At 37.5% G+C, this 23,671-nt stretch overlaps 3 protein-coding genes across 7 annotated transcripts in view; 1 reads left to right on the top strand and 2 right to left on the bottom strand.

Annotated features, from left to right (window-relative positions):
- The window catches only part of LOC103315309, an 86,997-nt gene extending 81,037 nt beyond the window's left edge, over window positions 1-5,960 (top strand). For 2 of the 4 annotated variants that reach the window (XM_031930374.2, XM_031930373.2), the window contains exon 6: window positions 4,843-5,960. In XM_031930374.2, coding sequence (XP_031786234.1) covers window positions 4,843-4,964 — 122 coding nt within the window. In that variant the 3' untranslated portion in view covers window positions 4,965-5,960. The remainder of the gene's footprint in view (window positions 1-4,842) is intronic. The other 2 variants (XM_032599654.1, XM_031930375.1) reach the window with 1 other exon arrangement.
- Window positions 5,961-9,697: 3,737 nt separating this feature from the next.
- LOC100121176 (N-acetylneuraminate lyase) lies at window positions 9,698-12,246 on the bottom strand. 2 transcript variants are annotated; one of them, XM_001604716.6, is made up of 9 exons: window positions 11,952-12,246; window positions 11,797-11,868; window positions 11,608-11,669; window positions 11,244-11,320; window positions 10,880-11,025; window positions 10,621-10,786; window positions 10,413-10,555; window positions 10,140-10,314; window positions 9,698-10,071 (listed from the first exon to the last, which is right to left on the bottom strand). In XM_001604716.6, the coding sequence occupies exons 1-9, from the start codon at window positions 11,955-11,957 to the stop codon at window positions 9,899-9,901; spliced, it is 1,020 nt and encodes a 339-aa protein (XP_001604766.2). In that variant the 5' UTR covers window positions 11,958-12,246; the 3' UTR covers window positions 9,698-9,898. The 2 variants fall into 2 exon arrangements, with proteins under 2 accessions (XP_001604766.2, XP_016843912.1); XM_016988423.2 differs by lacking the exons at window positions 11,608-11,669; window positions 11,952-12,246 and having other exon boundaries at window positions 9,704-10,071; window positions 11,797-11,842.
- A 623-nt stretch (window positions 12,247-12,869) lies between these two features.
- The window catches only part of LOC100679350, a 37,558-nt gene continuing 26,756 nt past the window's right edge, over window positions 12,870-23,671 (bottom strand). The window contains exons 5-7 of the mRNA XM_016988448.2: window positions 23,414-23,547; window positions 19,062-19,287; window positions 12,870-13,808 (exon numbers count right to left, since the gene is read on the bottom strand). Of these exons, the coding sequence (XP_016843937.1) occupies window positions 13,708-13,808; window positions 19,062-19,287; window positions 23,414-23,547 (461 nt within the window). The 3' untranslated portion in view covers window positions 12,870-13,707. The remainder of the gene's footprint in view (window positions 13,809-19,061; window positions 19,288-23,413; window positions 23,548-23,671) is intronic.

Genomic DNA, 23,671 nt, shown 5'->3' with positions numbered 1-23,671 from the left:
TCAATTTTTGATATTTTAACATAACTATTATGTAACTTTTTTTCTATGAAATTTAAACCAAATCCCCTCATTCATACCATAACTAATGTACTTTTAAACAATATCCTAGAGTTTGAGCTCATTTGGGCCATTCATTCCTTTGGAATCTTACGATCAGTGAATTATGGACTCCCTACTATACGTAGGTATTATAGAGGTATATAGAAGGTCTAAAACCATCAAAATAAAGGTAATTATGTCTAAGAATAGTAATAAAAATTTGGTTCATTTATATAAGTATTTATAAATTTTTAATGAAAAATTTTGATTATAATTTCAAAGGTGGTGTGCCCCCTTAAAAGACGATACCGGTCTGCTGGCGGTCCGAAAACTCGAGTTATTATACCGCGAAACGAGCGATTCTTATCGTCTAGCCGCGTCTTCTTCGTCGAACGCAACACTGTATGGCTATTGTGTCCGTATTACTATTGTGCTGGTTTCGACTCATTTCCGGTGGAGAATGAGCCCCTAGAGATCGTCCGCCGGGCAAAGTAGGAAACTGAATTTAACGACCCATCTCGCCTGCTTTTTGCCACTTTCTTCATCGCCAATCCTCCGCTCCTTCTCAGGTATACTATATACCTAGAGCTTCTGGCTTTTGAAAATAGCAAAAAACTCAACGCGCACACTATTCCGAATTCTAGATGGAAAGCCCCTTTCGTTCCGCGTTTCTGTAGTCCAGACTCTCTTCTATTTTTTTCCCTTTGCTCGCTCGCGCGATTTCGCGCTCGTTTTCCGCAGTTCGTTACTGCCCTTGATATGGCTGTAGGTGAAAGGGGGAGGAGGATTTTAAAAGCAGCGAGCGCCCTCTGAAAGGGTTTTATAATATATTTTTATCAGCCTCAAGAAGAGATATTTAAATTAAGTGCAGGGCCTGTAGTCAGCCGCGCGCAGCATTATTCCAGTATCGTAAAACTTTATCGTCGCTAATTTTATGAATATTGACAGCGTAAAAACTTTTTAAACTATACAGAACGAATTTTTAATCCTCCCCGTCCTTTGCTCTAAGTGGAATTACCGAACTAATGGAATTAATAATCAAGTTTACCCGCGATCGCGTCATCTTGTCTTGACAATAATGAATAAAACGAGTTTTCATTAGCCTACTTATGCATACTTTTCAGGCGTTAGAAATACGAAACTTTCATAGCTGTTGGAAAATGTTCAAGAAGCACTTGAAAAATCCTTTATGGTTTTAGAAAGTTTTTCAATGTTATACATTATTTTTTTTTTTTTTTTGACGAACAAAGTTGACAATTTTTCAAATGGTATTCAATTTCCTAATTTATAAAAAATTTAAGAAGTATACGTTTTTAATTACAACGCCATAACGACGAAAGTTCTATTATATAGCTGTAAAGTTTGCGAATAAATTTACCTTCGATCCTACGAACGAGATTACGTTATTCTTCTTTGTCTGGGATTGTTTGGAAGCTCTTAATTAAGGTAAAAGCGCTAATGTTATACACTCTTGATGGAGAGAGAAAGCAGAACCCAGAGTTGAAAACTTCACTGTAACTCAATTTCACTCAATAAACAACCACATTGATTAAAGGCATTACTAGAGCTTTCGATCAAACTTGCAATCAAACTGCGTTATATTCCAGAAATTCTCTCAGCGAAGTAGCTCACTTAAAAAAATGCTTCAATAGTTGAACCATCGAGATGATTGAAAAAATGTATAAATCTATAAATAGCAATAAGAACCGTCGACGAAACGTAATCAGGTAAAAAGCTCGTCTGCGTGTACAGCGTTATAGAGTTAGCCCAGGCAATCTGTAGCGAGAACCATCCACAGGTACAGTGCGTTTATTTGCGTAGAGACATTGTTATTTCAGGCATGTTCGTGCAGCGCAATCCATGTCCACTACGTTATCATAGTAATTTTACGACGCGGAGTCTGGTCGCCTAGCCGCAGCGGACAGCCATCCCGGGTAAATATGCACAAGCTGTGTACAGAGATTCGTTTCGTGCTACTGCTTTGTTACTGGTTTAGTGATCATCTATCGAATTGCCTGCACATCATGAAACTGAAAAATGTCAAAAGTATAGTGTCCTCGCGATTCGTTGGCCTCACATCCCTTGCAAAAAGTGCACATACTTATAAAAGGGAAATTTACATGGCGCCAGCAGTCCGCGTGCATGGGTCAATGGTTCAATAAAAATGCGCACATATAACGTCCTCTAAGTTCGTCTATACGTATACTCTCTATTGCCAATAGCATTATTCCGCAGTAAAAGTGGGCATAAAGTCACCGGGACGCGAGTACTGATTTAAAAAGCCATTCGTACCGCTTTCTTTTGAACTTAATTTTGTTTCTTCGGATGTGTATACCTACACCTATACTTCGACTTCCTCAGAGGCCTGTATGTACTCTCAAGTGAATAAGCCGTCAAGATTATCGATTTTAAAATTTGGCCACTTTACTTTCATACAATAACAATTAACTACAGGTCAAAGAAGTTCAATGTTATAGAGATGTGCTTGCAGGTGGATAATATGGTCGTGTTATTGTGGAACCTCTTAGAAAAGCAGTTTAGAATCTGTCTAATGGAGCTTTAGGTATAGATAAGCGTCACTTATGTACTTATACCCTCACTCTCTAGATTTTAGCTTTAAAATTCGATTCATTCTGGATTCAAACACTTTAATTTCCAAACAGTAATCGTCAATTTAACCCCTAATTAGAGTTAAATTTTTTATCAACGCTTACATCCTCATAAAATCCATAACCCTGATGTTTAATTCGACAGTAAATTTGTCGAATAGCGACAAACACGGTATAGCCGCGAGAAAATAAGAGTTCAGCGAATTCCCAGCATCAGCACAAAGTGACTAGGGCAAAAAAGAGAACTGGTAGACGAGAGAAATAGAGATGGCACTATCGGTATATACTATACCGCACGGGAAGGAAGGAGAGAGAGAGAACCGCCGAGTTTCTTCTTCGCAGACTAGTAATTTAGGTTTTTGCCCAGCTTGGTGGCTTATCACTCGCAAATTTAATCAAGAAACTGCGTCGTCATCTTTAATGCGATTCTCCGCCAGCTTCCGCGGCTTCTGGCTGTCATCTCGGAAAAATTATCGACGCACTAAGCTGAGAAATCCAGCATTCGCATATTTTTCTGCACGAATATAATTCAACAATTTTTCTCTCAACAAAAATCGCTATTCTTTCGCGTCAATGTAATTTATAATACTTGGAGTTTCGATTTTGATAAGCTATCTAAATAAAGCTCTAGATAACTACACAAAAGTCCAATGATAAAAGAAGCCATCGTATAATATTTTGCTCGGGCACGTGTTCTGTGAGCCAAAGAAAATTCGGAAGAGAACAAGAGCGTGTGGAAGCAGTAAGCCGTTGAAGTAACGCGTAACCCACACTACAGCAATCTCATCGCAATAGACACGTCCTGGATCGCCGTTGGGAGCTGAGGGCTTCGATTTACGGGCTTTCACAGCGGTTTATGATCACTCGGGAATGACATCGGGGCCTCTCGCTGAAATTCGAAGGCACGCGCGCGACGACGGCTCCTTCTTATACGAGAACTGCTGCCAGAAAGCTTGCATAATCTTATGCTGTCGTCTCAGTGTGCACTTTGATTGTTTCCGGAGCGGAAATTCCCGGGGAATCACATTTCGGGTATACTGCCAGCTTCCATATCCAATTTCTTAACGTTAAAATTTTACAAACTCTCGGTTTTATACTGCTAAAATTTAACTTTGAACAGATTATAGACAAACCTGTTGTCGTAGTTAAGCTCAAATAAGCAGTTACTATATAACAAAGAATGGAAATAACCTGTCATATAACAGTGCCTAAGAGCCAGGCAATATTCATTAATCCATCTGAAATACAGAGAAGTTCATCAAACGCATTCGCCGCGAAGATCGTATCTCAAATGATTCATCCGAAGGTATTCCACGCAGCTTCGCTATCTTCGTGTGTGTGTGTGTGTAAGGCCAAAGCTCTCTTTCTCTTGCGCAAACTCACGTACGAGCGCGTCTACTGCTTCTGTTTCAAAGTCGGAATTGTCACGTCCCAAATAATTCGAATATTTCGCTCCTGCTACGACGGGACAGGCAGGAGCTTTTCCCAGGATTTCTCCGTCAAAGGGAGCGTTACGACGTTATATTTATCAGAACAGTCGCGCGTGCGAGAATAAATATGAGAAAATGTTACCATACAAAGTCATCTGCCCTGTGCATAACAAGTAAAGGTTGATTTATGATTAAATATTCCTTTGTCAGGGAATACGTTTGTTTGAAACAATGTTCACGTCACTCGCAAAGAGTGTTTCTTGATAACCTGATGGGCTATGCGTGTGTGTGTCTGAAATTTACGGTTACAATGTTTCAAAGACACGATTTAGGTTGAAATTTTAGATTTAATTAAGAATATGTGCTATTTTGGTATTTTTTATTTGGCATTTAATTTCCTTCTGAAAGATTTAATTTCATTATCAGAGCAAAAGAAAAAGCTTAGGTCGATAAGAGCTAATTTTTTTATCTTTTGATCTGGTTATATGAAAATATTGTTGTGCACTTTCATTTAAATTTTAATGCAAAATAGCATGAAATAGAGCAAAAGGAAACTATTTCTATGCATGAAAATTGATTTTTGATGATTGTACCCTTTAAATTTTGTTTTTATCTTAATCATTGAAGATCGATACCTCTTAGTATACTGAACAATCTGGTATCATTTTGATTCTGATATTGAACCTCCTTAAAAATCCAAAATTAAATCTCATGTTGAAGTTATACATGAAGTTAAAGGAAGCTGCGTGCCAATGAATTGGCAGCCGTTTTTTATTTTTCAGAATCCAGCGGAAGTGGCTTCACCAGCTCAACCTCTCTCTGGCCTTACGGACTAGCGTTAAATGTTGTCCTAGGACTATTCTTAGGAGCCCTTTCCACCAGGTAGTTCCAGCTTGACTCCGATGAAGACGACGAAAAACTATACGATCCGAGGACGTCCTCTCTGCCCGACCCGACTACATCGTGCATGTAAAACCTAGTAGCCTAGGGCTTCCAGTTATGTATGTTACTAATGTACAATTGAGTAGGTTATTGAATGATTTTTATTCGAGTGATGAGCGATGGTGGACCGATGGCTATAATAAAGGACAAATGCGTTGTGGGAGATGAGAATAAAAGTATAACTTAATAAGCAACGTAAAATGGCGAATTTAATAAGAATTAATAATAACGACGACGATATACATGCTAAGGCTAAACAAAGTTATGATAAAATATAAATATAAATATAAGACAAAGGGGTAGTATACACACACGCATACATAAACACACACACACACACACACACGATATTGCGATTACGATATACAAGTTAATTTTAAACATGTTATCTTTTGATGTAAATTGTTAATAAAACGCGTTTACTTCGTGCATTCACATTTCGCTAGGTGGCTCTAAGAGAACGCTGACACACGATTGTAAATTTGTCTCTCTTTATTACTTAACCTTGGCTACAGCAATAAATTCCTTCACTATATTTGCAACGAAAAATTTAGTTGGAGTGTATCATCATTCGTGTATTAGAACATACTTTTTTATTACGCTGTGTAATAAGCTAGTTTTAAGAGGACATATTTTTAAATGATGAATACGCGGGAGCATAGCCTTGAAAAGGCTGTTGTGTTATAATTTTGTATTAATTCTGTAATTTATAATTATGTATTTTGCTTATAAGTAGCGACACCCAATCAATGATTATGCAAATTTTATCAATGATGTTATATATAAGTAACGTGTATAAAATATATATATTTTTTGTTTAAATAATAATGTTGACTGTTGCGTTTTTGTTCTACAGTTATTATTGATAACCAGTTAATTACGCTTTAAAAAAATGACACTTATATATTTATTTTATAAAAATAAAGAAAAATGTAACCTATTTTCTTCTTGTTGATTGACGGATTGGGTTAATTATTTTTGATGAATTAAAAATTTACAACATTCAGTAGAGAGCGTTCAACATTTGAGGCTAGTTCTAAATAATCTACAAGCTTCAATACACTTATCATCTCAGAGAAAGGTATGAATATTTATATAATAATTATTATCTATCTTTTTCAATTTACTATTTTATCACATCTTTCTTAACCATTAAAAGCACTTTAATTTTTAATTTTTTTAAGTATGAAATAAAACATTGTGCTGTTTACATTTCAAGAACTCATTTGGGCGTGTCTTCTCAATTTTTTCGTATTTATTTCACTTTTTTTCTATTGCAAACAATGAAATTTGTTTTATTTTTGCTGTGTATAAATAAAAGTACAAATCAACGCGTTCAGCGTACGAGCAATAAATCTGGATCTAACGCTGGCAGAGGATAAAATAAAGTTATAGCCAGTTCATGCTCAGATACAACAAAAGAGAAATAGACATTTCTAGAAATAGTGAAGGAAAAATGAAACAAAATTTGTATGAGACATCGAAAACATTTATTCATTAATGAAGATCCGTAAAAGTATCATATAAAATTTTATTCAAACATTCCGATTTTAACTTCACACCGCATGAAAAGGGCTGCAGCATCTATCAAAAGGTCTCGCCGCACAGTCGCGATCTTTCAAAGTTCCCACCTCTTCAAAACAGCTCTCCCTGAATGATGTCTCGGCAGTGAGTTTCACTTTGTTTCAATACAGTTCGCTCCTATTTTTTTTGTGAAAATGATCCTCTACGTCATGCGCGCGCTCGACGGCATTGCCTGCGGGCGTACATCCTTCGACTCCTCTTTTGTGTTCCTGCCTCGTTTACGCGAATCGTCATTTAGCGCTCTAAAAAGAGCCAAAAAGTCGACTCGCCGAAACGGCGCCGACGACTCGTTACAAACTATGATTTATTTAAAAAGCGGCAAACAGAATTATCTTCAAGGAAGATCCACGTAGCTTACGTCGAAAATACCGGTGTTAAAGAATCGTCTGGTAACGTATACAGTGCTTTTACTCCCTTTTAAAACGTTAAAGAAAAAGAACCCAGAAACGCGGGAACGAAAAGTCAGGCTGGGAATAACAAAGAAAAGTAAATTTATCCAAGGGAAAAGAAATTAAGAAAAGTAAATGAAAAAGAGTGGATCTGCTTTGTAGCAGTGCTGAAAATAGAACGGTAGCTCATTAGCGGTAACAGGCAACTGAGCACAAAAGGAAGCTCGTTATCCATGGATACACAAACCTTTTGCGTACTATGCTCTACCTTCGTCCGTAATTCGTAATATTTGGCGTGATCTGCTGGCCTCTGCATGTTGCATATGCGGTGTTGTTAAAATATCTAACTTATTATTTTGAGAAACTTTAATTCTATATCGTTGTAAATGCGTTATTATAAAGCTGCTTGTTTAAAATGCAGAGACACACGTTTTTTAAGATTCGAATATATTTTTAATTTCATCTACATTGCTGTAGGAAATATCTGTTGAATATTTATGTAGACCTATTCATAGTTCATGGACACGTAAAACATATTAATGGCTAGGATTTCCGGTACACTGCACTTCAGACACATAATCCTACGACTTACAGGATGTTGTATTAAAAGAAAATTACACTTTTGGTACAACTTCTCAAAAGATGCTCGGCATCATAAACTGAATATGTAAGCTCTTGGAACAACTCTCGAGATTAAAAGTTTAAAGTTCATCCGCGCGATCATTAAAAGTTTTAGCGAGAAAACGAAGGCACATCTTAACACGTACAGATGAAGCCTTGCGGTCAAGTATCTTAGTGATTCGTCGGTCATTTATTATGCTCATGGATTATTTTTGTTTAAATTGTTAATGATTTCAAATGCTTTAAATTTCGTGAAAATTTGCGCTTTCCAATTGCTAGTTAAAAATGCTGTAAAAAAAATTTAAACCGACATAAGATCTAAATTTATAAATCCTTATTCTTTCTTCATAAAATTGTATAAACACTGAAATTTAGAAACCTAAGTTGTATAGGTTAAATGTATGAGTACTTAAAAATATGAGTAACTTATAAAGAATTAAAAAATGTTACAAAATACAGAAAATGCTGTTAATATATAAATATTTTTATCGGCTCAAAGAAGGATATGTTTAATAATGTACTACCGAATATGAAACATCTCCTAGCACCTAAATTCGTATTTTCCGAGCTGAGCTGCTCATAATACGTGGCTGTGACAACCGAATTCATACTTTTGCATTGCGAAATTTCAAAGCAAACTTTATTTCAGGAAGGAATATAGATGGCGCGACGCACCAAACCACAATCCCGCACACGTATCAAGCTGTCCGCGACCTGCTCTCTAATTTGCATTTCAACGCTTGCCTCTCTCGTCCATTATTACCAGCGGAACAGCTTGGTTGAATTTAACAGACGCATCCAGACCATTCCAACTACAACAACCCCTTTCAAACCTCTATTCACCCATTCCTCCTCATCCCTGTATTTTTTTTTTGCTGCCCTCTCGTATATGTAAGTATGCTCGGACAGATACATCCACAACAGACAAGCGAGGAATTGTTAAAAATTGTTTATAAGTTGTATGGAATTATAAAGTCATTGCAACATGAGTTTTTGTGCATTGATACATTGGTCTATTAATTTGACAGAAAAAGTTTGAACAAGCGAAATCGTTGAGTATCATGAATAATTACCACGCTTTTGAAAGCATGGATGACGTGCAACTGTTTTCTTGCTGAAACCGTTAATGACCGCGAATGAACTTTAAAGTTTTAATATCGGGAAGTGTTTCGAAAGCTTGTATCTGCAAATTATGATGACTTTTTGAGCACTTTTTTAGAAGTTATTCACAAGCTGTAATTTTCTTAAAATAATACAATATCCTGTTATATGTCGCAGGATTAAGGCTAGCGGGTTGCGCCAAGTGAGTTACGGATTACAGGCGACGGAGAGTAGTGCGTACAAGGTTTGTGTATCCATGGATAACGAGCTTCCCCTTTTGCTTCGTTGCCCGTTACCGCTAATGAGCTACCGCTCTATTTTCAGTGCTGGCACAAAGCACATCTACTCTTTTTCATTTACTTTCCTTAATTTTCTTTTCCTCGGATGAATTCACTTTTCTTTATCAGTAGTATACGTCTGCACTCGCTCTTGCGTTTCTCACTCAATTATTTTCTTTTCATATATTTTCAGCGCGTCTGGCAAATGTATCGCGAATTGGTGATATGTAAGTACATTCCATTTTTGTTTAACATTTTGAATGAAAATTTTCATGCGCTGCAAGCTACGTGCATTACGCTTGAAAACAAATCTTCTTGCTTCTTTTGAAATAATCCACGGTTTGAAATGACCCAGTTTGTATAATTCCAACGCGACATATCATAATATTGTGGCTTAATGAGTTACCGCCTCATCGCGTCGACCTTTCGACGTCTCTTTTAAAAACTGTAAATGACGATCCGCATAAACGAGGCGAAGACACAAAAGAGGAGACGCAGGATGTACACCCGCTGGCTGGACAATGCCAGCGACAGGGCGCGTGTGACATAAAGGATCATTTCCACAAAAACGCGAAAAGGGAAATGTATGGAAACAAAGTGAAACTCACTGCCGAGACATCATTCAGGGAGAGCTGCTTTGAAGAGGCGAGAACTTTGAAAGGTCGCGCTTTCGCTGTGGGATTTTTTAATAAATGCTGCCACCCTTTTCATGTAGTACTGAGTCATAACGTACTATATTTAAATCAAATCAAGGGGCGCAAAAGCACCGTAAAGTTACGTACTGTACGAGCGCTAATATTACAGCTCTGTTCAACGCATTTCACATATGAATACAATTCAGGTCCGTGCATACGTTTATATTTTTTGAATTAACTTAGAACAACTCAATATTTTGTATTTAAATATCAGGACATCGAAAAAGCAATTGATCCATTAATTTTCAAACCGATCTTCGATAAGCCTGATGACATGGCGTCTACAGATTCCTTAGAAAGAAGTTTTAACGGAGCACGTGGTGGTCCCATGGATAGATTGCTCAACAAAGTCATTGCAGTTTTCATTGTTTCAACATACCCACCTGTAAAATTGCGTTATTTATTAAAAAATACTGATTGCAAAATAACATTTTCAACAATGTTTACTTACCATGTTGAAGTATATTTTTTTCTATTTCATTTAGATAACTCTGACTTTCCATCGCTGTTTTCAAATTGGCATGTCCTTCACAAAATTCCATGAGTTTGAATGAGGGATTAGGAATGAAATTTAGTGTCGCAGACATAAAGGATTTAACGCCTATTACACATCCAGCTGATATGACCTAGAATTGAAAAAATCGATTTTAAACTATGTTTGGTACTACAATGTTTCCAATATTGAATCAAATTCTCTTTGTTATGCAATTTATTATTCTCTAACCATTTTGCTGCCGTAGAACACTACAAATCTATTGCTTGTTGCAAGTGCATCGATTCCTTCTTTTATATCACTGCTATCTAATTTCACTCCAACCAAGGTCGGAATCCTATTTCCAACAGATTTCAAGAATTCTCCTGCACGAACTGTAATAATACATTCACTTACAAATTTTAATGGACATGCTCATTTAATTTTCTAAATAACTTACTGTTTGTTTTTGCTTTTGTAGATTGATAATATAATAAAGGTGTATTTGGTGCAGATTGGCTGACAATACTTAGATATTCTATGAGATCCTCAGTGTTAGACGGTTTGAAGTATAGGTCAGGCAGGCAAAGTAATGAGTCTACTTTTAAATTTTCTGCATGGGCCGCCTTAAATAAGTATCAAACACCATTTTTATTTTTTTATAAAGATGATTTATTGCACTTATGAACTATACAAAATGTATTAAAAAATTTACTTACAAGTTCCTTAACATCAACCAATGTTGTTCCACCGATTTGAACCATTAAATGCTGCTTGGTTTCATTTACTGCTTTAGCCCAAGCTTCAGCTAGTTGTTTTCTTTCATTTATCGTTAAGGATGTTCCTTCTCCCGTTGTTCCTCCAACTATTTTACACAAATATTATTGATAATTTATTACTTGATATTGATTAATTTGAACTTTGAGGTTATGTTTTCTGACATTAGTAAGTGCACCGCGAACTACGAACTTCAAAGTAGTAAGACTTTAAGTTTAATTATTATTTGTGCAAGATTTGCGATTATAATATTCACGATTACATTAAAAGTAATGCAAATAAGTTATTTTGCAATTTCGTACTTACTGAGAATACCAGAAATGTTTTTTGACGCAAGAAATTTCGCATATTCAGGAATAATTGCTAAATTCAGCGTTCGATTTCTGAAATAAAAATATTTATCTTAAGAAGCATTAATGTTTATAAAAACTATTATTTCAGTTTTTAATAAGGTATTAAAATCGATTCAATGATGCGTGGTATTCTTGAAATCGATCGAGAACAAGGTTAAACTACTTTTTATTGATACTTGATCCGCATATTCGTTATATTTAGTCTAGCAAATTTAAATCGTGCCTCTAAGATTGTTCAAGAAAGTAGAAGTTTCATATTAGATTGATTTATATTTAGTAATGTATAAAATCAAAATATTTAATGCGATAATACATACTCGTCATTATTAAATGGTGTAAATACTGGAGCCATTAGTCCTTGAAATTTAAAAGCTATATTCTATTAAAAAAAAAACATTATAAATAATTATACCTATATAATATTTTTCATTTTAAGTAAGAAATTATAATGACTGTTTAGAGCAGAAGTAGTTATAAATAGTATATTCAAGTTAATGTTTAATTACTTCATTTGAATTCACGATGCTGTATGCCGTACTGACACCAACCAGGAACAGGCTATATACAAATATGTTCATCTAAAATAATAATTGCATTTAAACTCAACTGCAAGTGATACATACCTACAAACTATTCTTTTAAATTACAAAGAATAACTTACCGACATGATTAAATTTTTTCTACACGATTACTTGAATATACTTATCGCAGAACAGATTAATTAATACTTTTTATATGCTTATTGGTACATTTTTTTATGACTATTTTAAGAATGTTGAATAATTTATTTTAAAGTCCACACGGCTTATAGCGCGCGCAGCTGTTGTTGTAAGACTGTTTCGAGTATTAAAACTCTTAATGCTAAAGAGAATGGCGGCCTACTTCTCAAGATTCATGGAGAAACTTTTCATGATCCCACGTGACACGCGTAACTCTACGTCGCAACGAAAGCATCCAGCTTGTTTTGTACAGTACGTTGGCATATATTTTGAAAAAAAGTAATGGCGCAATTGCTTGAAGAATCATGATATATTTCTTACAAATTTTGATTAGAAGAGTATTCTTGAATTATGATTTTGAATATTTTTCTCTAAAAGAAGTGATGAATGGATGTTGTGAAACATTTTTATAGGTATAGATCTTGAATGGCGCCAAATTTAAAACATCACAATTTGTGTAATCATAAATTATAAATTCAGGCATGGCAGCCTTTTGAACATACTGCATAGAATATATATTTAGTTTTCAGAAAAGTGCCCTTTTTGAATAATTTGTTAATTAAATTCTTATCATCGAAGTATTTTAAATAACATGCCTACAAGATTTTAGCTCATTTCGTACGACTCTTTTGTAACTTATATGCTGCACAGACTCAATCAATAAGACTGATTGAACATTGCTAGTCATCAAAATCATTAATTTCATAATTTGGATCAATGCATAGCACTTTCTTTAAGATACAAAAAAACCAGACCATATACTTACCAAAAGTGCTGTTGCCTACACGTACTCGTACTAGTTCATTGAGGGCATAATATATATTTGTCAGGAGGCAAATGTCAAGAAATAACAACCAAATATCTTTAATTCGAACGAAAAATATATTTTGTACCTTACTTTTATATAACATCATTTATAAAATTTGTATAACTTTGCATGGTTATTGATTCAGAGTCGCTACTTGAAGCAAAATATATAATCGTGAATAATAGAATGATTATGCGCAATTAATCTTTTCAAGACGTGCATATCATCAAACATATTTCGATTGTCTTTTTAAAACCAGATAATTATACACATTATAGTAGAACGTAAGTTCTCATACATCAATCAATTAGCTTATATAACTTAAACATGGTAGCTATATCGCAATACGAAGGTATAATAGCAAATACAAACACTTTAACTAGTTTTTCGGTACAAACATTTGAGAAATTCATTGTTCCATAGAAAACGATTAAGCATTCACTTAATTCATAACAATTTACAATCATGTTTATAAGCAATTGGCGCGTATCGTATTTGATTGTGGTATGTTTACGTGTACGTCGTTTCGCATTGTCTTATATTTATATATTATATTACAACTTTTTTAGCCTTAGATTATCGTCGTCGATAATTGTCACTTAATTCGAGATCTTACGTTACTGATTTATTTATGTATCTATTATTTTATTTTCATATTCCACGACACTCATCTTTTATTTTAACCATCAATCCCTACTCGTTCTTCTGATCGTCATTTGAATAAAAATCAATTAACTACCTATTTTATCGTATATATACATAGTAACATATAAAAAACTGTAAGCCCTCAGCTACTAGGTTTCACTTGTACAATGAAATCGGGCCAAACAGAGAAGACGCTCTCGCTTCTTAGTTTTTCATCGTCTTGTTGGAGACACGTTACTCTGGAACTACCTTGTGAAAGTGGCTTGAATTAGCATTCCTAGAATATTCGATGCCAATCCATAAATCCAGAGGGACGCTAAGCTGGCAGCACTCCTACCATTGGATTCTGAAAAAATAAATAAACATCAGACTATCCAATCCTTTGTAAGTGCGATAAGTAGACTATTTTTAATGAACGAGGATGAGTGACACTAAATTACTTCAAACGAATAACTTATCCTAACAAAGAAAAATTCGATTAGAAATCAACCTTCAAAGACGTATTAATATTCGAATTATTTGGAACGTGACAATTCCGACTTTGTAGTTTGCTGCGCTGGAGGGGAATCAGTAGCAGTCAGACAGACTCGTGTATACGAGAGCTTACGCAATAGGAGAAATAGAGCTTTGGCTATACGCACACGTAGACTGAAGATAGCGAAGCTGCGCAGAATGCCTCTGCAGGATGAACCATTTGAGATACGATCTTTGCAGCGGACGCGTTCAATAAACTTCTCTCCGTCTAACGCAGAAGAATGGATATTGCCTGGCTATTATGCTCTGCTATAAAGCGAGAGGGAATTTCTTTGTCCGCATATTCTGACACGCTTTTTTCCATTCTTTGTTAATTTAATTGATTTTTTTGGGATTGACCTTGGGTTTGCTTCTGTATACTTTTGGAGTACAAATTTGTAGAAATACATATAAATTCAAAAAATCGTCGAGCAGATGCATAAAGCTACCGACGTTAGAAGTTCGTAAAATTTTAACACTCAAATATTGTGTAAAATGGTCTTGATTTAGGACGATAAGAAATTACTAAATATTATAAAAAAACACGAAAATTTTGGAAAGTTCACGCGTCTACTTTACAATTTATTTCTGAGTTCGAGTCAGAACCATTACAATTGGATACATGGAAACACGGAAGTTCACACGAAATGGGATTTCTCAAAAATGTTCGCAGGTGACAGTATATAAGATTACGCAAGCTTTAACTCTAGCAGAATTTCTTGTACGAGAAGAAGCCGTCGTCGCGTGTGCTTTCGAATTTCTGCGCGGTACATCGATGCCATTCCCCAGTGATCATAAACCGTAGCGAAATCCCGTAAATCGGAGGCCTGAGCTCTCGACGCCTGTCTGGGACGCGTCTATTACGACAAGGTTACGTGTCACTTCAACGGCTTCCCCCGCTTTCATACTCTCTGGTTATACCTATGCCGAATTTATTTTAGCTAACAGAACACGTGCATAAGTATAAATTATTATGTGTTGACTTTTTATCATAAACAGGATCGATTTAACTGTTTTTCACAGTTAAATTAGTGATTTACATCTGGAAATTAAATGCCACTCGGTTGTTAACAGAGGTAATTGAATTCAGAATGAATCGAGGGGTAAAAGCTCTATGTATATATATATATATATATATATATATATATATATATATATATATATATATATATATATATATATGTGTGTGAGGGAGAAAAGCTATAAAATCCACGCACACACTCACAACGTTGATCGTATAAAATACTTCTGATTAGCTAATGTAAACTCCACAAACTTCAGTCAAACGTCATAACGAATAAAACAAAAATCTCTATCATCAACGAAAATTCATTCTCCATAAAATAAGTGCAAATTCGTATCCTGATGAGTCATAAAACACAATAAATAAGTGACGTGGCAGAAATATATCCTATACACGAATGAAATAAAACTACCCCAGCGAGATAAAATATCATCAAAGGACAGCTTATAGCGCCAGTAGTATATAGGCCAGCAAGTACGTCGAAGTCTAGGTATAAACACATCCAGGGAAATAAAATCGAGTGCGAATGGCTTTTTGAATCGGTATATTCGCGCACCGGCGGCTTTACGCTCGCTTTTACTGCGGAATAATGCTATTGGCAATAGACGAGTTATATAGACGGACTTAGGAAACGTTATACGCGCGCGATTTTATTGGACCGTTGACCGATGCGCGAACTGCTGGCGCCACGAATGTCTCCCCCCCTTATTCCACCCTCGAGCATTTTCCCCGCGAGGGACGTGAATCATGGGCGAAAGCGCGCGAACGAGGGGCTAACGAGACAGCCTAGCTAGACAGAGTATACAAACACTACATTTCTGTACACACACGCGTCTCTCCTTCGCTATACACTTTTGACTTTTCCAATTTCGCGATGTACGGGCAATTTGATATAGATGTTCGCCAACCGCACCGATGGAGCTATATATAGCACGAAACGAATCTCCTGCACAGATTGTGCATATTTGCTCGGGTTCGTTGTCTGTCTGCGGCTTGGCGAGCAGACATCGCGTTGTAAAATTACTGTGATAACATAGTGGACAGGGATTGCGCTGCGAGGAAATGTCTGAAATGTCAACATCTGCGCGTGCTCTAATAAATACCGTGTATATACCTGCGACTGCTTGGGCTAACTTGATGAATCTGTATACGGGGATGGGCCTTTTACTCGATTAGCTTTTGAAGACTTTTAGTTATTTTGAATCATTTATTCAATTTTCTCCGCTGAAACTGATCAAGTTTTGCTTCTGAATCGGCTGCTTTTCGAGAAAGTCGCTGATTAATGGATAACTCAATTTGTATTTATACTTGTTTATTTAGTACTGAACTTTAGTTACAGTAAAGTTTTCAGTTCTAGCCTGCCTCCTCTCTCTGTCAAGAGAGTATACACATATAAAATTCGCGCTTTTACTCTAATTGAAAACTTTCAGACAATCAAGTCAAATTAGAACAACGGAATCTCACTTGAAGAGAGGTAAATTCAGCCTGATCCAAGATAAATTTAGTTTTCAACTTTATTGCTACAATTAAACCTGAAATTTTTAATGAATGAAAAAAATAGAAAACAGTTTTTCATTCGTCAAAGGTATGACGCATGTTTTAATAGACTAGCCCGTGTGTCTACAAAATATTCAAGTACAATTGATGATACGAAAAACGTTTTATACCGATCAATCAATTCAGATGGGGGCAGGGGACAGGACAACCCGAAAAAAATACTGTCAACAGTAGTCGATCCTCAAAACAAACGCGACGCACTTATCCGTTGCCGTTGTAATTCGAGAACCGAAGAGATTACCGAGCTCGACAAAACGGTCGATGGTCGAGTACATATAGCAGAGGAGTTGGGGAAAAATTTCCGAGGTTAACCGCCTATGAGAGAAGAAAAGGCGCTCTCGCGACTCCGAGAGCGTAAAGCTAATTCGATTTCGAGGTCAACGAGACTTTCCCTCTCCTTTTGGCATGATTCACCCAATAAATTTTCCTTCTATATCTGTATACTTTCTGCACTTTTACCACCCTGTGATTTATATCACAGCGAAAGAGGGGGGGGGGTGAGTTTGCTGCGTCATGCTTGGATATTTTCATTATGACGATGTTCCTTATGGGGATGATCCGGCCACAGTTGGAAAAGTCAGGGAAGACTTGGTCCACTAGAGAGCTTTTTATGTTTATTCATAGGAATATATTCATAGAGCCGAAGGTCTTGAGAGATGTGGGGGAGAGAGGAAAAAATGTTGTCCTTGGACTTCTTTCTTAGGAAGAATCCTGATGTTTCTGAGGCCCCTAACTTTTCGGGACTGTAGTCTTTTTTCGTATGCGATAAATCGAAACTCACTTGCTACCCCCATCTTGGGTATAGCAATAAGAGCTTTTTACGAATACATCGATACTGAGGTATTGTTACGATGAAATATGCTATGGATTCGACTTATGTTTATCTAGGATAAATTCATTTCATTCTTTGCACGTGATGATACTTGAAGATGTAGTCAACACTGAACGCGCCAGGAAATGTAATTATGCAGCATACCTATAAGTATAAAATTATTTATTTGTAGCAATACGAATATTTTTTGCAATTTTTTTATTGCAAACTTTTTCCAAAAGTTCTGAAAGTTTTGCAATTCCCACAGCAGGCCAATGAAGCCATTGTATAGGTAAGCTTGATTATTAATTCCATTAATTCGGTAATTCAGTTGACCGCAGAAGACGGCAAAGATTAAAAATTCGTTCTAAGGCTTAAAAAGTTTTTACGCTGACAATATTCATAAAATTAGTGACTGCAAAGTTTAACGATACTGGAAAGGCTGCGCGATGTAAGGGGCTGCACGTCTGGATACAGGTTCTGCACTTAATTAAAATACATCTATTCTTGAGGCTGATAAAAATATTTTATAAAACACTTTCACAGCATGCTTGCTGCTTTTAGAATCCCCCTCCCCCTTTCACCTACAGCCATATCGGGGGCAGTAACGAACTGCGGAAATCGAGCGCGAAATCGCGCGAGCAAGCAAAGGGAGAAAAATAGAAGAGAGTCTGGACTACAGAAACGCGGAACGAAAGAGGCTTTCCATCTAGAATTCAGAAGAGTGCGCGCGTTGAGTTTTTGCTATTTTCGAAAGCCAGAAGCTCTAGGTATATATAGTATACCTGAGAAGCAGCGGAGGATTGGCGATGAAGAAAGTGGCAAAAAGCAGGCGAGATGGGTCGTTAAATTCAGTTTCCTACTTCGCCCGGCGGACGATCTCTCGGGGCTCATTCACCACCGGAAATGAGCCGAAACAAGCACAATAGTAATACGGACACAATAGCCACACAGTGTTGTGTTCGACGAAGAAGATGTGGCTAGACGATAAGCATTGCTCGTTTCGCGGTATAATAATTCGAGTTTTTAGCGATAGCTTTTTTATACTACTTAAGTTTTATCTTTTCGGTTCTCTTATTTATTATCTCTATTACGAGATTATAATTAAAAAATCTCAAAGTAACAATGTACACTTATAAGCCGTAATAAGATCCAGCGCGCAATTTTTCATAATACTGCATGCACTGCTAAAGCGATGATATACCGGCAAAGAGTCTGTGCACGCAAGAAGCCGTTTTTCTGAAACTAATTACAGCTGGCGTGCTTGCAAAGCTCGCTTGAAAGAAAAACAGGAAAAGCGCGCCGCCGAAGAGAAGGGAAGAAAACACGCGATAAAGAGCCGGACTGCGCGTGGAAATCGCCGCACACCTATAAAACAATCGGAATTAAACAAGCAGACTTTAATCACGAGCCGGCGATAAAGATTCGTCACAAAATTTATTGTGCTTGCACGCGCGGGGACCAACCGTTCTGTGAACCAAGAGGAATGCCCGCTTCATAAAACAGCGCGTTCGCCAAATGGCACCGTATACAAACGCTGTGTGCTTTCGACGTGATAAACGCCCGCTTCTCTATACCTGGAATTCATGCGCTGAAGTTGACTTCTACCTGACATTGTGGGAAGTTGAGTTTGATGGCTTTAACGAAGACTAAAGCATTAATTTGTACATTGATATGCGGAGCTGTATACTCACGGCGACTGTGTGGCGATGCATCTCCCGTAATCGATGCGATGTAGGGTCTTTCCTCCATTATTTCCTTCGAAGCTGACGCTTTGTAGACCGGCGTAATTTCGGCAAAGCATCGCAGGCGGATACGGCCATTTCGAAACAGGCCAGTCGTCTCCAAACTTAGAGAAGAGTGCGTGGACCTTTTGTTTGTCTTCGTCCGAACTTTGAATCGCATGGTCATGTTATTCAACTGCAAGCAGAAATACCAGAATTAGAAAGACATCGTTAAATGCCCTGTATCGATTACTTTTTTTCATTTTCATCGCTTACACGAAAATACAAACAAACAACAGTACGTATTTATCATTGCATTTATATTCCACGAAATTTAATCGTTCAAGGGTTCGAGATTCTTTTATTTAATTTAATTTTGCACTCCAAGGATGCGAAAATGTCAACTACGTGACCCGGCGTTGGGCCGAGGGATGTAGGATTACGTATATAATATACTAGGCAACTATGATCCGTGTGTTTGTGGACTCTCACGCGCACTCGAGGCATAACAGTTGATGACATGCGTCGGGCACAACGAGCCGGTGGTTTCAGTAAAATAACACAAAAATTCCGACCCCCGTGCTGGCGCCAGCCAAGCGATTTGTATGAGTGCGCTCATACCCGTCGTTAGCAATGGCCATTGCTCTTGACTCGGAACGCGAATTTTCTCTTCTGCCGTAAATTCAACTGAGTTTTCCTGCGCACTGGAGGGATAAAAAGATCTGGCGTTGTATGGCCACTGCGCGCGTTGTGTTATTCGGATTTCGATTAAATTGTTCAGTTAACGCTGTATTTCGTGATTTAACATTATTACAAATTTATTAGTGTACCGATCAACCGTAGTAAAAATGAGTCGAGTAAAATTCCCTCTACTCGGTATGTAAGTATTTTTTATAGTAGCAGTCGGAACATAGTATATGGAGACAGAGGAGCCACAAATTGACGCTGCAGGTGCACTTGATAGTCGAGAAATTTACAATTCAACGCCGTGAAAGCTGCATGTGGGTAGAGTATTGCCGTTTCTGGCTGAGACATTGATTTTGTTACGAGACAAAGTAACGTCGTCATCTTCGCGCGCAGAAGCAAGGGCTGCGGGGGTATTCAGTCGTAGTCGAGCTGCTCTGCACATATAAGGTTTTGATCGTCGCCAAGTGCGCGCCGTTATGTGCAGAGCAGCCGCGCCACTTTTCACTGTGTAGAAACAGAAACAATAACGCGAGGGCTGAAGGAGAGCAAATGAGAGAGTATAAGTGAGAGAACGCTCGGGGGGTTATACGTCCGATAAAAGCGTGTTTTTTCTCTCGTGTACAGAGCAGTGCACCGCTCGGTTTGCATTTTTATTGCTTCTACGTAACAATTCGTCAACGGGCGATCTCTTGGTATGACAGGTTGACGAATTACGAGGCTCGAATATTTCATTTACGGCTATGCTTTAAATGGGATATCCTAACGTGTGCTGCTTTTGGCCATGCATATGTGTATTCTGCTTTTCCCCCGTGTACACGCATTCGTTTTTTGAAAGATGAAATGTTCGATAAATTGTTATTGTGCTCTAGTGCACCTTTCGTATGTATAGTCCGCTAATGCAAGCTTTTATAAGGCTAATGGCTTTTATTTTTTTATACACAATGGACTATTTTCAATGAAAACAAGAATGGAAATAAAATAAGAAACCATAATCGTGGTATAATCTGACAAATGAGGCTATACATGTAAGTTTTTAAGGAAAATGCGAAGAGTATGACATCAACATCCGGTCATCGCTCGGTAAGACTTTGAAGAGTAGAAGCTGAGTTTCCGATTATATGAACGTATAAGACGCTGCTACTGCACCTTCAGCCAGCCGAGTAAATATTTTCTCGTCTTTGGCTTTTCCGCAACTCTTTTCTTCTGTTCTCTCTTCACTCTTACTCATCACTTGGACACGCTTTTTTTTACTGTTTGCTGGTGCTATACGGCTATACGCTCTCTTTATCTTCCTTGCGCACTGCTTCGTTTTTATTAAGAAAAATTCTCTCTCTCTCTTTCTCTGTCTTATACTTGTTTCTTTGTTTGAATTTATTAGCGCCACGTGTACATTTCTGGTTTCTTGGTTATTGAATATCCCAAGTATTTACCTAAGCCTTAAAATACATTCTTGCTTTATTTTTCAGCTACTAAAATCAAGTAGTTAAATACACGCTAAAGAGTCACCCACCCAGCATTAAATTAAGAAATAGCGACGCTCTAAGTCCAAATGAGATTTCGTCGCTGAATACATTCAAGGCTCTAATGTGAAGTTCTAATTCTGAAGGAAAATTACGTCGACGCTGGTTCTGATAGCTGGTTCTCAGAGAATGCGGGCGGTTCCCTCTAAAACAAACTCCAATCTCCTAAAACTATTTCTCTAAATTAAGCGGCGAACGCAAGATCTTGCAGGGCCTTGGGGTGGACTCTCTGCCTCCTCCGCCTCCTCTCTTTCTCCTTTATTTCGAGCGGAAAAATAAAGAAAACCCTGACGAACGTAATGACATCCTGCGGAAAATGGGTCTCGATAGTCCGAGTGCAGATTGCTTTCGTTCCTCTTCGGCGCAGCGGACCTTTGATCGCGACTCGAATTCGAATTCCTCTTCAATACCGCATTCTCTTTTGCCACACGACCGGTACTCGAGTGAGCGAGTATATTTACGGAAAAAGGGAAAAGAGATGTGAAAAACGAAGAAGCGGAATAAATGTAGAAAATTGCTGAAGGAACCGAAAAGAAGACAATATTCAAGCTGGAGTATGAACTTGTCATTCGTTGATCAAAATTGTTAACATCCCTGATTTTGATCGTCAATATAATAGTTTCAATTTTTTTTTCTAAGGAATGCAAATAATTCAAGCTTCCATTAGGACTCAAGTTCAACACCCAACGATCAGAAAACTAGTGCATGTTACAAGAATTATAACGTACTCCAAAACTATCTAATGCGTGTTACGAAAGTTAGAACGGGTTAAAATTAATTCTAGCACAAACCCTACTAGTATTTTGTTGCGGCTTGCCTCAATAACAGTCATTAAAAAAGAAATTCCCATCGTAACATCAACGAAACCTTTTCTCATTTACTTTTTACCCAAAACAAAATGATTATTCTGATGAATCATTCGTTCAAGAAAATAATAAAAATAGAAACTCCAATCTAACAAGTGATAGAAATAGCGTTGAAATAGGGATAGAAAAGTTCACGCACTGAAAATCATCCTAGAGTAAAGAGAAAAGGGCGCGAGAGTGCAAATAAGTGCGGTTGTTCTGTAAGTTGACAGCGCAGTCGCGGACGTGCAAGCACTTAAACACGAGCCGCGGAATGATCGCTGCTCTGCATTCCGCCTGTTTCCAAAGTGCAGTGCGGTGAACCTATATTTATATAGCCCGAAAGCTTAATCGAGTGGACGGAAAGAAGCGGAGTAGTAGCAGCGGCCGAGGCAGCATCCGATCGATAAGCGCGGAACTGCTCGCGCGACGGATGGGCCGAAGAGAAAGAGAGAGCAAAATAAATTTCAATGAAAATACTCGAATTGGGTGTATTCTGCAAAAGCTTGTTGCTACTCTATTATGTAACATTTTATTTGCGGTTGTGTATCATCGCGCCGAGGCTTGTCATTAATAAAAAAGAAATTGCGTTGGTGGATGTTTAAATAATTTTCTCTTTACAGGGATTTATCTAAACGATTTAAATGTGGTAATGCATTCAAAAATTTATAAAATTCCTTTACTTTTAAATCTCCTGTGAATATTGACTAAGTCGATGAAAGTGCTCGAATAAATTATTGATTAAAATCGGAATTTTAATCAGCGTCAAAGATTTTTCAAAATATTTCAAAAATGTAATTATGCACATAATTTGGCTCTCTTGCCTCTTGGATGCATATTTGATTTTTAACGCCAAGCTTCCGTACTAAAAGCATGATTAATCAATAAACAAGTTTATCGCCATCAAGTTTTAATAAAAGTGACAGAGCTTTCATTCGAAATCGCCAATATTCCGAGTATAAAATTCCTCGAATATATTATGGAAGCACTAACCTCTAGCACAGCAGCCCAAGAAAGCCAGGGGTAAAAGGCTGGGTATAAACTAGTGGAAGAAGACAAAAATAAAGCCGAGGGAAAAGTGCAGCCAAAGAAAAGAGCAGTCGATGGAAGGGAGGCAGCGCTAGCGGACAAAAAGAGGTGTATACACAGAGGCTACGGAAGAGGGTTTGGCAGGCGAAGAACGCGGTTCTGAGCAACTTTAATCATCCAGTAAGGTCACGTAGCCTTTCGGAGGCGATGGCGGCGGCGGACGGCGAGAGGTGATACTTACGGGTGCTCCGTTGAGGGTCCACGTAATGTTGGGGGCGGGCCGGGAGGTGCCCGACGAGCAATTCGCTCGGAGTGTTTCGCCGGCTCGTAAGTGCTCCCTGTCGACTGCGATTCTCGGCTCCGTTTCTGGCACATCTGCTCATCATGACAAAGCTGCATTAATTCTTCTTATATTTTCTCTACTGATATGCTCCGTAATTCCTTGCGGCGCGAGTAAACATTTTAATAAAAGCTACCGAGTGATTCAATGAAGCAAACG

Source organism: Nasonia vitripennis, chromosome 4, assembly GCF_009193385.2.
Source record: "Nasonia vitripennis strain AsymCx chromosome 4, Nvit_psr_1.1, whole genome shotgun sequence".
Classification (NCBI taxonomy): domain Eukaryota; kingdom Metazoa; phylum Arthropoda; class Insecta; order Hymenoptera; family Pteromalidae; genus Nasonia; species Nasonia vitripennis.
Note: the sequence above shows the minus strand (reverse complement) of the source record. Positions and strands in the feature narration are given on the sequence as shown.

What these genes read in the sequence shown, in the direction of transcription:
- LOC100121176 (XM_001604716.6), bottom strand. An exon ending in TACAAAAGCAAAAACAAACA is followed by an intron (nt 10,556 to 10,620) that starts GTAAGTTATTTA and finishes GTATTATTACAG; the next exon opens with TTCGTGCAGGAGAATTCTTG. An exon ending in TGTTCTACGGCAGCAAAATG is followed by an intron (nt 10,315 to 10,412) that starts GTTAGAGAATAA and finishes TTTCAATTCTAG; the next exon opens with GTCATATCAGCTGGATGTGT.